We start from the raw sequence: 16,984 nt of genomic DNA, 5'->3' as shown, positions 1-16,984 counted from the left end.
ACATAGCCAAAAATTCAAATGACCCAGCTGTCTTATTATGTCTTGCCCATAGGGAAAAGCATCTACCAGAAGATGACGATTTACGATTTTACAGTACAATTTTGTAATATGAACCCCTGAGAAGAATTCTGCAGTCCTTTCTCCTTGCCAAATGAAGGGGCTGAAGATGGCCTTCATAGTTTTATTTACAAAATGCAGAAGCTGAATACTGGTTTTTGTATATATATATATATATATATATATATATATATATATATATATATATATAGATATAGATATAGATATAGATATAGATATAGATATAGATATAGATATAGATATAGATATAGATAGATATAGATATAGATATAGATATAGATATATATAGATATATATAGATATATATATATAGATAGATAGATAGATAGATAGATAGATAGATAGATAGATAGATAGATAGAGATAGAGATAGAGATAGAGATATAGATTAATCCCAGTAAGGGTAAGCTGATGAGAGCTAAATAGCTTGAAATAGACTATACTAGTCTCCCTTTATTTTATTTATCAGCACAAATACTACACAAATGTAACAAAGGCAACAGTAAAATATTGGGCTTTCTCTCTGGATGGTCTCTTGTGACGAGCCGATGGACAGAGAATGGAAGCAGTTAGCTTCCTCCCATAATTGGGGCATACCAGGGGTTGTGACTTTAAATATATATACATACATACATAAAGGTAAACAAAGCAAGGCATTTTACACTTGGCAGTTTCCAAGAAAATGCTTTTAGCAACAGGCCAGACCTTCAACTTTGCCTGCTATTGAAATACTTGCAGTTAACAATCTCTTACAGAGCCAGCTGAAAATTAGACACCTAGGCTCCGATGAACTCCGATGACAACCCTTTGTTGTCACAACCGCTGGGGCCGGGGTCTCTCTCTACTGTGTCGACTGGCTCCGTTTATTCCAAACATCAATCGTTCTTTTGAGGACTTCATCAAACACCAGGTCTGCTTTTCTGACTTCCTTGTTGTTGCAGCCAACTTGAGGGCAGCTGTAAAGAAGGGGAAACAGCCTGAGTTAAAATCACATCCAAATCAGCAAAACGGAAGCTCTCACTTTAACTTTAAATCCAGTGGGGCGGTTCCGATTAGCTCCTTCAGTGGGGAAAACCACTTTCAGCAGAAGTGTTATTTTTATCCATGTTGCAAACCTAGAAACCAGATGTCTAGGGAGATTCTCAGTCATCTAGGTCATGGATGTCCCAAAGGTGCTTTTTAAAAATGTTTTATTTATTTTATTTATAAGACTTCTCATCTCCATCAAACAGTGTGTGAACTGGGTACAATTATTTGAAAGTTCACAGTCCCCATATTTGTTGTTATATTCATTACAATAGCATTGATAATATAACTATATATCAAGATAATTACAATAATACATAATATCATCATAAACTTCTCTCCATAGTAACATTTCTCTTCTTATACCTCCTCCTTCCTAACTTCTATTTCTATTCTCTAGCCCAGGGGTCGGCAATCTTAAACACTCAAAGAGCCACTTGGACCCATTTCCCACAGAAAAGAAAACACCGGGAGCCACAAAACCCTTCCCGTGCCTGACTATTTCCTGAGCGGCCACAAAACTAGCATATGTAGTTGAATTAAACTGTCACGGTCCGGCGTTCACGTTGCATACAAACAGAGATTCAGTTTGTTTGGTGAAAAACTTTTATCTCTATCTAAGAAACTACGTTATAATCAGCACTAAATGACAATGATACAAAGGTAATCAAATCCAAGTCAGTTCTAACCAAGTTAACACCAACACATATTGGGTTTCTGTCTGGATGGTCTCTTGTGACGAGCCGATAGACAGAGAATGGAAACAGTAGGCTTCTTCCTATATTTGGGCATACCAGGGGTTATGACACTAAATACATACCTATTTCCATGGCTCAGCTGATAAAGGAGGAGAACCTTGTGGCTTAGTGGTTAACACATCTGCCTAATATGTAATATAGCCCAGGTTCGAATCCCAGTAAGGGTATGGCTAGCTGATGAGAGCTAAATAGCTTGAAATAGATCTATACTAGTCTCCCTTTATTTATTTATCAGCACAAATACAACACACACACACACACATATATATATAGATCATTACCCCAACCAGCTTCACCCACAAGTCCACCCAGATGACACCCACCCACCATCACCAATCACCATGACCCACACCCTCAGCCACACCCCCACTCAGTGTCATCATAGCCTCTTTCCTGGTTAGGCGTATCTGAGGAAAAGAGTTACATCAGAGTAGGCAGTTGCACCCGAGTAGAAGAGCCACATGCAGCTACAGGCTCAATCGACATCAGAGAGGCATCAACATGGCTGCGTTAGTGGCGTGTAAGCATGGCCGAGCGGGCATGGTGATGGACAGGATCTCCCTGGATGGCAGCCTGAGGGCTGACATAAACGTTCTGTTATCTTCTGAGACTTTTATTTTCTTGGATTTATCCATGGTTGGCCTACTGGAGGTCGAAAAGCTCACTAAATTGCGTGCCGGCGGGTGTCGCACATTGGTGGTTGTGACACATATTTTGAGCAACAGGGAGCCACAGCAGAGGGATGAAAGAGCCACATGTGGCTCCAGAGCTGTGGGTTGCTGACCCCTGCTCTAGCCATTGATAAAATGCATCCCACGTCAGAAAATATCCAGTTTCTTCTCTGTCCTTGATAATAAGCATTAATCTGTCCATTTCTGCGCATTCCATTATTTTCTGAATCATCCTCTCATCTAAGAGGATGTCCTAACTCTTCCATTGTTGAGCAAATACAATCCTAGACACAGTCAGTACAAATCAAGTATGTAGTCTTTTTGATCTATTTTTTCAGTAGAATGCCCAACAAAAATGTCTCTGGTTTCCTTTCAATAAGCTTGCCATTTTTTCCAACCAGATACGTGTTTTCAACCAATCTTTTTTAGTTTTGGGACATATCCACCACATAACTTGTTGCCTCTTGAAAAAGCAACTTTGGGACTACGAATAAGTAAAATTAGCTCTGTTTCAGTTGATGACTGCCTGTCAGTGGAGATGTAATGGACACCAGGCTAATGCAAAGGGCTGCTTTCATTCATCTTACCCCACATGCTGAGATCTGTTTTGGATATTGCATCGGTTAAAGAATCGTGCATGGAGCACTCATTGGCTATGGTGGCTTCTCATTCTGGAATAGCCTTTCAAAGGAGTTGCATCTTCCCTCCATTATTTATTTGACTCTTCAAAACCTCCCTTTGAAGGTTGCCTTGGATTCAACTGCAAAGGGCTCATGCTCTCCCTTAGGCGTTTGAACTGTGACTCTCATCAACCCCGTGCTTCGTACTCAAATGTCTGCCCTGCCCAGGGATTAATGGGAGTTGTAGTCTGTTCTGTTCCTTCCATGCTAGGTTGCCTACATTAATCTCAGGTGAGCAGTAACAGGTAAGCAAGAATTTCTGATTTCCAGTTGTCTAAAAATCATAACAACTAAAAAAAACAAACCCCAACACCCTCCAGTTAACGGTACTGATGAAAACACAAGCTGGAAGGTGGCTGGATCTTGGAACCCATATCTCTGAGAACTTGTGAAGAGTCGGAATAATGCCTTGTCTTTCTTTTTCCCCTTTTCTTTTCCCTTCCCTGTTTTTTTCCTGTTATTTGCTTTTGTATTTTCTTTGTATTCTACATTATAAACTAATGAAAACTCTCTCTCTCTTACACATACACACAAACCTGTGAAGATCCCAGTACCCATCACAAGCTCCTGGTCTTGGGTATGTAGCCACAGGTTGTTTTTTTTTTACTGTAATGCATTTCTCTCCACCTTCATAAAGGATCTTAAGATGCTGATAAAAACAAAACCAATTCCCTAGCCTACAATCGGAGTGCCTCTATTTGTATACTGTTGCCTGGTATCTTATTTTCAGAAAACCTGTGTTCGTAAAAGTAGTTTATAAATATAGGCGACTAGGCAATGAATCATCCAGTCTGCTGCAGAACGCACATTGGTTATAGTGCTTTGAAATTACAGTGAGAATAATCTGAATTTGTAAAATTCAAGAGTCCTATAAGGCAAAACTGAACCTGCCTTGCAGGTTATGATATGAGATCTGTGCTTAAAGCTGGTGTATTCTTTCGGTACATATTGAACATACATACACCCACACAAATTAAGGTTATTTATGAGCCGACATCCTCCCCTATTCACTTAATTTTATCCAAATGTAGTTCCAGTTTGAAGGGGCTTTTTTCTTTATTAAAAAAAAAAGCCAGAAACAATGAATAAATAAGTATGTTGGATTTTAGAGAGATTTTCTGAGCTTTAATGCTAACCTTCCTTTTGGTAGGTAATCCAGCTCTGTTCGGGGAGATAGAATGCAGAAGGTAATTATATAAACAGGTGAGAATAGATAGCCTGGGGAAGAATGAGTTGCTGAGATTTAGGAACATTTCTTCTTGTAGATCAATCTTAAGCGAGACATAATTTGCCTGTGGTGGTAGTATTAATGAGTAATAGCGTTAGAGACTGTAGCGTCTGCATATTGTTTGATACCTTCAAAGAACTGTGCAGATGAGAATTTCTAGATTCTCAGAAGATATTCTGAGAGGTTTGAAGAGGCAGGGGAGAAGACAGCTTCCTTGGGTGACATGGAAACGCTACAGAACACCAAACTGCATGAAAAACAGGAGTGAAATCCAGCAGGCTCTGATAGGTTCTGGAGAACCGGTAGTGGAAATTTTGAGTAGTTCAGAGGACCGGAAAATGCCACCTCTGGCTGGTCCCAGAGTGGGGTGGGAATAGAGATTTTGCAGTATCCTTCCCCTGCCATCAAGCCACGCTCACCATGCCACACCCACCAAGCCACAGAACTGGTAGTAAAAAAAAATAAATGAATTTCACCACTGATGAAAAATAGAAGCAAGTTCCAAGAAGGTTCCACACCGATTTGCATTATTCAGGTGACACCAAGGGCACAGATAAATCTCCAAGTGGCTCCAACAAGCAGGAGACTGCAAGGAATATATAAATCTTTCCATCCTCCACCATTTAGTCAGAACTGAAAAAGCTTCTTGGATGAGAAGAGAAACATCTTCAAGGAAAAATAAAATCCAGTTGCCACGACCTGGAGGACTGAGAATCTCCATAGACAGATGAAAAATAGAAGGTTGACTCAGCCTTCTATCCTTCCGAGGTTGGTAAAATGAGGACCCAGATTGTTGGGGGCAAGATGCTGACTCTCTAAACCACTTAGAGAGGGCTGTAAAGCACTGTGAAGCGGTATATAAGTCTAAGTGCTTGTTCCTCCCTCCAAAAAAACCCCAACTCAAATAACTGAATACAGATAAGTCTAAACTACCATTTCTTTCAGTTGTGGAACCATCTCTGAAGCATCTGATATAATGCAACAAATTGCAGCATATGGCATTGACAAGCTTAAATTGGTTTTTAAAACATGAAGTAATGCTTCCAGCCCTTAAGATAATACCTGGGATAGCAAAAAGAGTTTTAGGATACGTTTTCCTAGCTTGATTCCTATAGCCATTGTTGACTTTTCCTTCTCATTCCTAAAATGCTTCCAAACCTCTCATCTTCGTGATTCTTATCTTCTGTTATCCTGCTCCTCCTATTTGTGTATAGTTTGAAAAAATATACACAAATAACCACAGTATATTGCAGTTTCTCAACTTTGGCAACTTTAAAAGGTGTGGACATCAGATCTGTCCGGCTGGGAAATTCTGGGAGTTGACATAAACATGAAATGTTTTAATCTAAGAGAGACAGACAGCTAGATGATAGGTAGGTAGGTGGGTAGGTGGGTGGGTGGGTGGGTAGATAGCAGTGGTGGGATTCAAATAATTTAACAACCGGTCCTCTGCCCTAATGACCAGCTGGGTAGCCGTGGCTCGGTGGTCTTCTGACTGGGTGGGTGTGGCCAACTCAATGTCACTCAGGTCAATAGGCTCTTCGCCTTAGCTGTTACAATGCAATAAGGGTTAACCGGAAAGGCAGTTTCTGTAAGCAGGGCAATAAAGATGAGGCTAGAAACAACACCAGAATGTTTCCTTCCTGCCTTCCTTACAGGATTAGCCCTGTAAAATGGGGAAAAACCAAAAGGAGATTTCTTCCAACAACCGGTTCTCCCAACTGCTTAGAAAGTTACCAACCAGTTCTCCTGAATAGGTGCGAACTGGCTGAATCCCACCACTGGTAGGTAGGTAGGTAGGTAGGAAGGTAAGTAGGTAGGTAGGTAGGTAGATAGATGATAGATAGACAGACAGAGACAGACAGATAGACATAGACAGACAGACGATAGACTGACAGACAGATGATGGGAATGCTGTGGGGATGCGACGATGGCTGCCACTTTGTGCACCAGTTTTTAAGTTCCCCTCACTCAGCGCCATTGCAATTTGAACAGTTGTGCTGAACAAGTGGTGGTAACTCAAGGATTACCCGTGTTTTGCTTTCTCCCCACTTCTCAAAGAAGGGGCAGAACAGTGATGGACTGGAAGTTGCATTTCAAATCAGATCTGTCTTGAAATGGTAGAAGGACATGTCCAGGGGAAGGGGGAAAGAGATGATGAGGATGACAACAATAATAACGATTTATTAAACTTGTATGTAGCCTGCTCAGGCAGCTCACACCTGGAATATTGAATGCAGCTTTGATTGCCACGATATAAAAAAAAGATGTTAAGACTCTAGTCCAGAAAGAGTACAGAGAAGAACAACAAAGATGATTTGGGGATTGGTGGCTAAAACATATGAAGAGCGGTTGCAGGAATTGGGTATGTCTAGTTTAATGAAAAAAAGGACTAGGGGAGACATGATAGCAGTGTTCCGATATCTCAGGGAATGCCACAAAGAAGAGGGAGTCAAGCTATTCTCCAATGCACCTGACAAGAAGCAATGGGTGGAAACTAACCAAGGGGAGAAGCAACCTCTTAACCTAGAACTAAGGAGAAATTTCCCGACAGTGAGAATAATGAATCAGTGGAGCAACTTGCCTCCAGAAGTTGTGGATGTCCCAACACTGGGAGGTTTTAAGAAGAGACTGGAATGGCTAACCATTTGTCTGAAATGGTATAGGGTTTCCTGCAAGGGGTTGAACTAGAAGACCTCCAAGGTCCCTTCCAACTCCGGCCCTTTGGAACGAACTCCCCGCGGAGATTCGGACCCTCACCTCTCTCCAGGCCTTCCGGAAAGCCGTCAAAACCTGGCTGTGCCGGCAGGCCTGGGGTTGATGAGTTCCCCTCCCCTCTCGACCTGTATGGCTGTATGATTCTTGTTTATTTTAATCATGTGTATTGTGTTCTATGTTCCCTTTTCCCCCCTTTGAGTTGTTCGCCGCCCTGAGTCCCTCCCGGAGAAGGGCGGCATACAAATAAACTAAACCTGAAACCTGAACTCTGTGATTCTGTTAAACCAATTGCTGAGGATCTTCCTTGCCTTCCCCATAAAATGTGGATATTAATGCTGTCTGCCAACATGTTCCTGGCCCATTTTCAAACTGCTGGTGCTGCAGATATGACTACTGCCAGCCCTTTTGATAAAACCTGTTCTCCGGCCCCGATTCGCAGCCTCTGCATCACAGGGGCCCAGGAGCGGAGAGACGGACTCCGCCGCACTCACTCTGAGGCCCTTCTCTCCGCAGGCAGCCCTAGATCACGTCTGGGAAGGCGTTTGCCCCAGACCGACAAAGGCAGTTCTCCGGTGCTGTGTCTCCAGTGTGGTGCGTTTGCCTTGGGCAAACCACAAAGTCTCACAGTTTGGGGTTTGTTTCTCCCAATCTACAAAGAGGTGAAGATAATTATTATTTATCTGGCACATGTTTTTACCCAGATTAATTAATTCTGTTAAATTGCCTAGAAAGCCTCCAGTCAAAAAGGAGCTGTATGACACAGGCAAGGCTGGTACTTTTGCTGCTCAGCAAATTATTCTCGGCTCCTGAAACAGCAGCAGGGAGGGGGGTTGTCTTATTTATTTATTTTATTCATCACATTTTTACAACCAAGGGAGTGGGCGGCATACAAATCTTATTAAACTAAACTATTAAACTAAACAACACCCATCACCAGTGGTGAAATTCAATTATTTTTTTACTACCAGTTCTGTAGGCGTGGCTTGGTGGGCGTAGTGTGGCTTGGAGGGTGTGGCAGGGGAAGGATACTGCAAAATCTCCATTCCCACCCAACTCTGGGGCCAGCCAGAGGTGGCATTTGCCGGTTCTCCGAACTACTCAAAATTCCGCTACCGGTTCTCCAGAACCTGCTGGATTCCATCCCTGCCCATTATGCACATAGTGAGTCTGGGAAGCATACAAAAATTTGTTGAGAGTGGGTCGTTCAAAGCGGACCTGAAAAGAATGCCAAGATTTAACCACAGAAAATATATTACTGCCCACATTTAATACTGAATATGCCCATGTGTGTTTAAACTTTGCTGAGAGTTATCTAGGAAAACAGCTCCATAACGTGGAAGGACACTTTGCCAATTCTTGATCTAGAGCAGTGTTTCGCAAATTTGGCAACTTTTAAGATGTGTGGACTTCACGGTTGACTGGAGAATTCTGGGAGTTGAAGTCAACTCTTCTTAAAGGTTCAGAAACACTGGTCTATGGTAAGAAAGAAGTTTGGAAGGTTCTCCGTTCCAAAGTGTAGTCATCTACTTACCGAGCTGCCTAAATACGGAATCCGTTTATCCCAAACCCAGAACAATGGTAAGTGTTGAGATGACATTGCTTTAAGCAATAGCAATAGCAGTTAGACTTATATATCGCTTCATAGGGCTTTCAGCCCTCTCTAAGCGGTTTACAGAGTCAGCATATTGCCCCCAACAATCCGGGTTCTCATTTTACCCACCTCGGAAGGATGGAAGGCTGAGTCAACCTTGAGCAGGTGAGATTTGAACAGCCAAACTGCAGAACTGCAGTCAGCTGAAGTAGCCTGCAGTGCTGCATTTAACCACTGCGCCACCTCGGCTCTGAGTTTAATTCCAGCCTAAATCCAGAATCCAAGTTTAAGTCTACACATCTTAAAGCTGCCAAATCTGAGAAACATTGAGAGTGGGCAAGTTGCCCAAGTTTGGGGCAGAATCACACTCATAATCATGGATTCACCTGGTGACACAAAACATTGCTTTCTATCTTCCTGGAAATCTGAAAAACAAGCTATTTCCTTCCTAACACACCATCAGTAGATCTCAAACAGCGAAGTGATACAACAGGATTCCAAGGTATTAAAAAGTATTAACCACTCTTGATTGGGCTGAGATAACATGTTGCATTAGATCATCCCCTGGTTTTGATTGATTATCTCAGGTGAATCTTGTTGTGTATTTTGTAGACCCTGATTATGACATGGAGCAAAGTATGAATCCAGCCAACTGTGGACTAAGCAACCAGACAATGTCATCTGCAAATTCAGACAATAGCTCAGATGCTTTTGTGCATTCTGAAATTAAAAATCGAGGAAGGAATCATTGGAAGGAGATAAAGAACGTTTCTGTACCGTGTGAGATAAAATCTGGAGTCTGCTGAGAAGAAATTAAAAACAAGGTCAGAGCTTAGATGATAAGTTGTCCTGCTGCTCACAGACCTAAATATTTAGCTTGGATATTGTTAAAGGTTATTTTCCCCAGAAATTTAGATACAAGCAGAAGCCAGCTCAGCAAGGACTGTCCTTCTTATAGTTCAGCTTTTTGTTGCTGCTTATTAGACTGGCCATCAATTCAAATGGTGTAAAAAAAAAAAAAAGGACAATACAAATTCAAGGACAATCAAAAGGATGGCTATTTGCTACTTCCTGAACACACGGTAGGCTGTGAACACAGGGTAGACTTAGAAACCAATTGCTGGGGAGCCATAATGGAGGAAGGCCATCAATTCAGAGGTGGGATTCAGCAGGTTCTGACCAGTTCTGGAGAACCGGTAGCGGAAATTTTGAGTAGTTTGGAGAACCAGTAAATACCACCTCTGCTTGGCCTCTCCCGCATCTATTCTCTCCCTCCCGAGTTCCAACTGATCGGGAGGGAATGGGGATTTTACAGTAACCTTTCCCTGCCACAGCCACCAAGCCATATCACGCCCATAGAACCTGTAGTAAAAAACGTTTGAATCCCACCACTGTATCCCTTCCATATCTTCTCGGAAGCTTCTGGTTAACCTGTAAATTGACAATAGAAGGCTGGACAAGGCAGGCCAACGATTTGAGTTCCTTTTATGCGCTTAAGTTGCCAAAGGCAATCCGGCAAACCAGTCAGAACAGAGCCTGTTATAACTCTCTAGTGTAGATATTTCATCTGGATCCTTGTTTGACTCATCTTAATATTGTACTTGGTGTTAATTATACCTGGAGAGAGAAATTACATGCTGCAGCACCTGCCACGGACAGGCAGGTGGGTGAAGGGATGAATGAATGGCAACAATGATAAGCTTCCCAGGTACCAAATAATATTGCCAACTTGCCTGAGCTGCTTTTTAAGATAACAGAGGCCATACTTTGGGATGGAAAACAAAATTAAGGGGAAAGAATGGCATGCTTCTGTATTGCATTCCTCATTCCCTATTCCAAATGGCTTTGCTTTATGGCTAGCAATATATCCTCAGGACTAATACTTGAAAGAGTTGTTTCTTTCTCCAACTGACATACAGTAATTAGCATCTGATTATTTATACTACTGTTATCAGACATCCAAGACAGGTAAGCTCAGTAGAAAGCGGCTTTTCCCATTTTAGTTCCTCTAGATGTGTCAGATAAACAGTTCTTACTAGCAACTGTGGTAGCTGGGGATAATTAAGAGACGCAATCATAGAGACATAGGGACTCTGGATAGGTAGCCCTCGACTTACAAACGTAATTAGACCAAAATTAAGAGCTGTGGTGGCGCAGTGGTTAGAATGCAGTATTGCAGGCTGACTCTGCTCACAGCTCAAGTTTGATTCAGCCTTCCAGCCTTCTGAGGTGGGTAAAATGAGGACCCGGATTGTTGGGGGCAATAGGCTGACTCTGTAAACTGCTTAGAGAGGGCTGTAAAGCCCTGTGAAGCCGTATAGAAGCCCAAGTGCTATTGCTATTTCTGTTGCCAAGCGAGACAGTTATTAAGTGAGTTTTTGTGTTCCTTGCCACAGTTGTTAAGGCAATCGATGCAGTTGTTAAATTAGTAACATGGTTGTTAGGCAAATGCGTTTTCCCCAATGATCTTGCTGATCAGAAGTTCGGAAAGGGGGATCACATGACCCCGGGGACACTGCAACTGTCATAAATGCGAGTCGGTTGCCAAGCAGCTAAATTTTGATCAGGTGACCACACCCCACACCCCCGGAGCTGCTGCAATGGTTGTAAGTGTGAAAAACAATGATAAGTCACCTTTTTCAGTGCCTTTGTAACTCTGAACCATCACTGATCAGACTGTTATAAGTTGAGGTCTATCTGTACTCCAATTTCCGTAATAGCGACATACATGTTACAGACATGTTATCAAATGCATCCTTCCAGTGTCATTCTGCATGGTATTTTTTATTAGAAAATGTAATGGTGAAAACTATCCACATCTTATTATGAGAGAGTAAGATACACATCTAGTCTTGGGTTAGCTTCCAAGCCAGAATTTTCTAAAGTCACACAATCTGCATTTTACTGTAGGAAATTAGCACCCACCCCTCTTCTAAAAAAAAATAAAATGAAATAGTCTGGGAAATATTGAAAAGGCAGAATATTATATTTCTCTGGATAAGAAATGGAGAAACCTGTTTTTAGGCAGGAAACAGACTCACTCTTAATAGCCCCCACTTTTGTTAATGGGCCATTAAAAAAAGCCTTAGCTAGTCTACGTAACAAAGGTAGGATTAGCCTTCTACAGAAACTCACTACATGGCATTTGGGAACTCAACCAACTTGGGACTCAAAAAGGTACACAACCTACATTGTTGGCTAAGACCCCACCGCCCTGGGAGTCTGTCAATCAATCAGAATACATTTCTTACACAGGTATAGGAAACAGAGTGGTGGGGCCGAACAGAGAATATAAAAATCCCAGGAACTCTCAGCAAGCCCTTTTCTTTCTTTTTTTCTTCTTCACTCGGCATCGTGAAGCATGTGATCACCTTTTCTGTTCAGGACCTCAAACCAGGTGGTCCTGTCCACCATTAAACCATCTTTCCAAGCAGCCTCCATGTTTCCCCTGTCTTTTTCCCCACTTGGAACTGAACCCTGAAGGACATTTCTTGCAATATTACTTTTGCAAGTTGAATAAGGTTCTTGTTCTCTCTCCCTCCCCTCTCCCCCCCCCCCCCATTCCATCAACGCTGAGAACTGCTTACTTGACTTTCTTCTTATGTTGTTGTCTGCGCCGGATGTGTTCCAAGATGGCTTCTTCCTCATAGGTGTGTCCGCAGATTTTATTCGTAACTGGTTTCTTCATTTCTTCCTGCAATAAAGTTATTGGGCCACATAAGCAATTGTTCAAATCAACAACTCAGTAGTGTCTGCCGGTGGCTTCTGTATTATTGTTGCAGCTCCACAAATTAAACCCCATTAATTGACAACTACGACTACTGTTGTTCATTATTATTGCTGTGATGTAAGGCTTTCAGCGAATGAAGCAATTTGGAATTGATTTTCTAGCATACATGGAGATATAGGCAGGTATTTGCTCAAAGGGAAGATAGGACAAATAAAAGGACTGCTGAATCAAGGGTTAAAAGAAGCGAGGGAAAATAAAATGTAAATACTTTAAAAAGAATAGGATTCCTGCAAGGGTGGTAGAACCCAAGTCCCAACTAACAAAGCATCTTTTTCATATTCTTAAAAAAATGTTGTATGTTCAAGATTGCATAAGACAAATAGGCTCACTTTTGTCTTGCAAAATATTAGTGGGCCACCAGAAATATATTTTTTAGATAAATAAGGTAGACAGCAAGCAAAGAAAGTGGATCGCACCAGATCATAATATTCTCTGTTCAATTGTCCATTAGGCATTGCATCCCTTTCGGTTTTCAACCCACATCAGTTTTTGTGTCCAAATTGCATTGCACAAACTGGTGGGATTGTTGGAGAAGAAAATCAGTCTGCAACCATTTCACACTTGAAAGGCTTTCGGTACAGAAAAAGTAACACTCCACTTTAACAATTTCATTGAAGGCTTGAGCCAAAACTATTGATAAACGTCAAATAAAGCAACAGACGCACTACACATGCATGCAACTTCCAGCATATGGTTTCATATTGCGGAAGGTGAGCAAAATGCAATTGTGAACCTGCTATGTCTTCTCTATCACTGTGGGGTCCTTGGTGGTTGGTTGGTTTTCTTGGAGATATTTCGGTACCCCAATAGGTGCTGTAGAAGAGAGTGAGGTTTAGTCTCCCCATTCTCTTCTAGCGCTGATGATGCTACCTAGTTTGGTGATGAAACGTCTGCAAGAAATTTGCTTGAAATTTTGGGCTTGGACAACCTAGAACTACACCGCCTACAGTCGGACCTAAGCGTAGTACAGAAAATTGTCCGCTACAACATCCTACCTGTCAATGACTACTTCAGCTTCAACCGCAATAATACACAAGCACACAATAGATACAAACACAAGGTAAACCGCACCAAACTCGGTCGCAGAAAATATGACTTCAGCAACAGAGAGGTCAACGCCTGGAATGCACCTGGAATGGTTCCGCTGTTACTTCCTCAAACCCCCACATGTTCAATCTTAAACTGCCTACTGTGGACCTCACCCCATTTCTAAGAGGTCAGTAAGGGTGTGCATAAGCGCACCAGCATGCCTACCGTCCCTGTCCTACTGTCCCCATTTATTTGTCCCCATTTCCTGTGTTCTTATTCATGTTTATTCTTATTCCTGTTATCTTGTATTTGAGTGACAAGCTAAATAAATAAATAAAATAAAAACAACCAGGCTGAAAGAGCAGCAAGGACCTCGCAGATCAATCCTCAGCTACAAACATACTCTCCTATTGCTAGTTATTCTTTCCTCTTGGCTACCTAGATGTAGGGCCTACCTGTGTGATGGGGCAAATAAATTTCCTCTGACTTTGAGTCACTGCAAGATCCTCATCGAGTTGCTCAAGGGCTGGTCCTTCTTCTGCGTCCGGCTGGATCCCAACTGCAGCGTGAGAGAAGAAGGAAATGACATTCAGTCCTGCTTGTTCACTTTCTGGATGAATCTGTTTTGGTCATTCATTCATTCATTTGATTTCTATAGCCATCCATCTCGACAAGTGACTCTGGGTAGCAAGCATGAGAATGATGCATTTAACTGTGGATGCAAATCTCCCTCTTTGAGAGAGACGGGCATTTCAGAAATGTGAATACATAAATAAATAAGAAATAAATAAGGCTTTAAAAAAACTATGGTTGCTGGGACATATGGCAAGGATAGGTCTGGTTAGTAGTACTTGGACTGGAGACTACAAGTAGTTCTCAAATCTATAGCTAGCTAGATCATCTCTCCCTCCCCCTTAAAGCTGAACTACATTTTTTGAAAAAAGCAGAGATAGTCCAAATCCACCTCTCAAGCTTTCTTATGCAGCAACATCAATTTGCAAGAAAACTAAAATAAGATGTACATATCCACATCCACAGTAAACAATGGCTTACTAAATTCAAAAGCTTCTCTGCATCAGTTGGCCAATCATTTAGCCAGCATTCTTTTCAATTTCAGTTACATAGGCATTCCCCCGTAAAACTCCCTTGAACAAGGGATTCTATCCCACTGTTATTCAGAAGTGCTAATTTACAGATTATTGGGGGCAATATGCTTACTTTGTAAACTGCTTAGAGAATGCAGTAAAGCACTATGAAGCAGTACAGAAGTGCTATTGCTATTGGTAAAGCCCTCCAAAACTGTGGTTGGAAATATTAGGTGGGCATATTTATCCTTCCGAGGTGGGTAAAATGAGGACCCAGATTGTTGGGGGCAATATTCAGATTCTGTAAACTGCTTAGAGAGAGCTTTAAAGCACTGTGAAGTGGTATATAACTCTGTGCTATTGCTATATCCATCACCTCTACGAGTTCAATTAGACTTATACATGACTTTATAGTTCCATTCTTGGCACCAATAGACAAATAGAAGAGCCTTCTTTTGCACTGTCTATGTGTAACTATTAAGGCTGTATATCTTAAGTCTAATATACGTAGCCCTTGATTTACAACCACCTGTTTAGTGATCGTTCAAAGTTACAAGAGCACCGAAAAAAGTGACTTATGACTGGTTTTCAAACTTACAGCCATTGTAGCATCCCCATGACCATGTGATCCAAAATTTAAGAGCTTGGCAACTGGGATATATTTATGGCAGAGGCATTGCCCGGGATCATGTGATCACCATTTGAAACCTCTGACAAGCAAAATCAATTGGGGGGGGGGGCAGATTCTCTTAAGGACTGCATGACTCACTGAAGAACTGCAGTGATGCACTTAGCACCTGTGGCCAAGAAAGTCACAAGGGGAAAACTCCCTTAACAACTGCCTTGCTGAACAATTTTGAGCTCCGTTATGGTTGTAAATCAAGGACTATCTGTAGTTGGATGGAAAAAGAGGGAGGGGGGAGAGGGAGAGAGGGGTGGCGGGGGGGGGGGGGGGAGAGGGACTTTCTGTTCCATTACCACAATAGCTGGCTGCTTTAACCATCTATTTTTCTGGCTTGACTTTCAAAAAGTACAACATATTCCTATCCAACTTTATTGCTACTGCTAATAAGGGTAGGTGGACAAATATCCCACATGTGTTTCATGGCTGTGGAATGTCAACAGAGCATTTCCCATATAAGCTGATGTTTCCTGCACCTTGCCCTGAAGTTTCAGCTTATTAATACATCATTCGGTATATATGATCTTTGTTTCTATTTTTATTTCACACTACAACAAACTGCAATAAAAAACTATATAGAATGTAGGCTAGTGATCTACAATATATTACATATCTCTATGCACAGCAATCCAGTAGGGGTGTGTGTGTGTGTGTGTGTGTGTGTGTGTGTGTGTGTGTGTCAATGGTGGGTTTCAAAAAATTTTCAAACCTACTCTGTGGGTGTGGCCTCCTTTGTGGGAGTGGCTTGCTGGCCATGTGACCTGGTGGGAGTGGCTTGCCAGCCATGTATTCTCTCTCTCTCTCTCTCTCTCTTTTTCCTTCCTTTTGTCTCTCTGTCCCTTTTTCCTTTTTTCCTTTCATCTCTCTCACTTTTCTTTCTTTTTTTCTTTCTTCCTTTATTTATTTCTTCCTTTCTTTCTCTTTCTCTGTGTGAGTCTGTGTGTGAGTCTGTGTGTGTGTGTGTGTGTGCGTGTGTGTATCAGCGGTGGGTTTCAAAAAAATTTGGAACCCCTTCTGTAGGTGTGGCCTGCTTTCTGGGTCCACTGGTGGAACCTCTTCTAACCGGTTTGGTAGATTTGATGAACTGGTTCTACCGAATTGGTAGGAACCCACCTCTGGTGTGTGTGTATGTGTGTGTGTGAGAGAGAGAGAGAGAGAGGGAGGGAGGGAGGGAGGGAGGGAGGGAGGGAGAGAGAAGAGAGGGAGAGAGAGAGAGACAGAGACAGACAGACAGACAGACACACACACAGATTTTTTACATCCTTAATATATCCCCAAAACTCAGGATAGACATGCTGTAGATGAAAAATTGGATTTGTAAGAAAAATGGTAAAGGTCCCTCTGTGAGTATAGTTTTTTCTGTTGCAAGGGTGGACAATGCCAGAGGGAGGGTGTATATGTGAGACAGTTTTGAATGAAGGCTGGCAAAACCCAACTCCAGTGTTTACCTCCATGGCTACCAAGATCGTAGTTTCACTGCCAGCCTTCTCGGATGAATTTTTGTCTTGCAATGGGGGTTGAAAAGCTGGGATGATTCATGCCGTGGATGAATCAAGCTATTTCTACGTAGTGCCATGCTTTGTTGTGCCAGCTTAACTCCTTCCATCTGTCAAGGCAGCACAACAAACAAAAATTGGATCTGCAGAAC

The 16,984-nt window shown here is 42.0% G+C and overlaps 1 protein-coding gene across 1 annotated transcript in view; it reads right to left on the bottom strand.

The window, feature by feature from the left end:
- Positions 1 to 643: 643 nt before the first annotated feature.
- The window catches only part of NSMCE2 (NSE2 (MMS21) homolog, SMC5-SMC6 complex SUMO ligase), a 256,066-nt gene continuing 239,725 nt past the window's right edge, over positions 644 to 16,984 (bottom strand). The window contains exons 5-7 of the mRNA XM_032222821.1: positions 14,025 to 14,128; positions 12,338 to 12,444; positions 644 to 1,034 (exon numbers count right to left, since the gene is read on the bottom strand). Coding sequence (XP_032078712.1) covers positions 920 to 1,034; positions 12,338 to 12,444; positions 14,025 to 14,128 — 326 coding nt within the window. The 3' untranslated portion in view covers positions 644 to 919. The remainder of the gene's footprint in view (positions 1,035 to 12,337; positions 12,445 to 14,024; positions 14,129 to 16,984) is intronic.

Source organism: Thamnophis elegans, chromosome 8 (assembly GCF_009769535.1).
Source record: "Thamnophis elegans isolate rThaEle1 chromosome 8, rThaEle1.pri, whole genome shotgun sequence".
Taxonomy (NCBI): Eukaryota; Metazoa; Chordata; class Lepidosauria; order Squamata; family Colubridae; genus Thamnophis; species Thamnophis elegans.
Note: the sequence above shows the minus strand (reverse complement) of the source record. Positions and strands in the feature narration are given on the sequence as shown.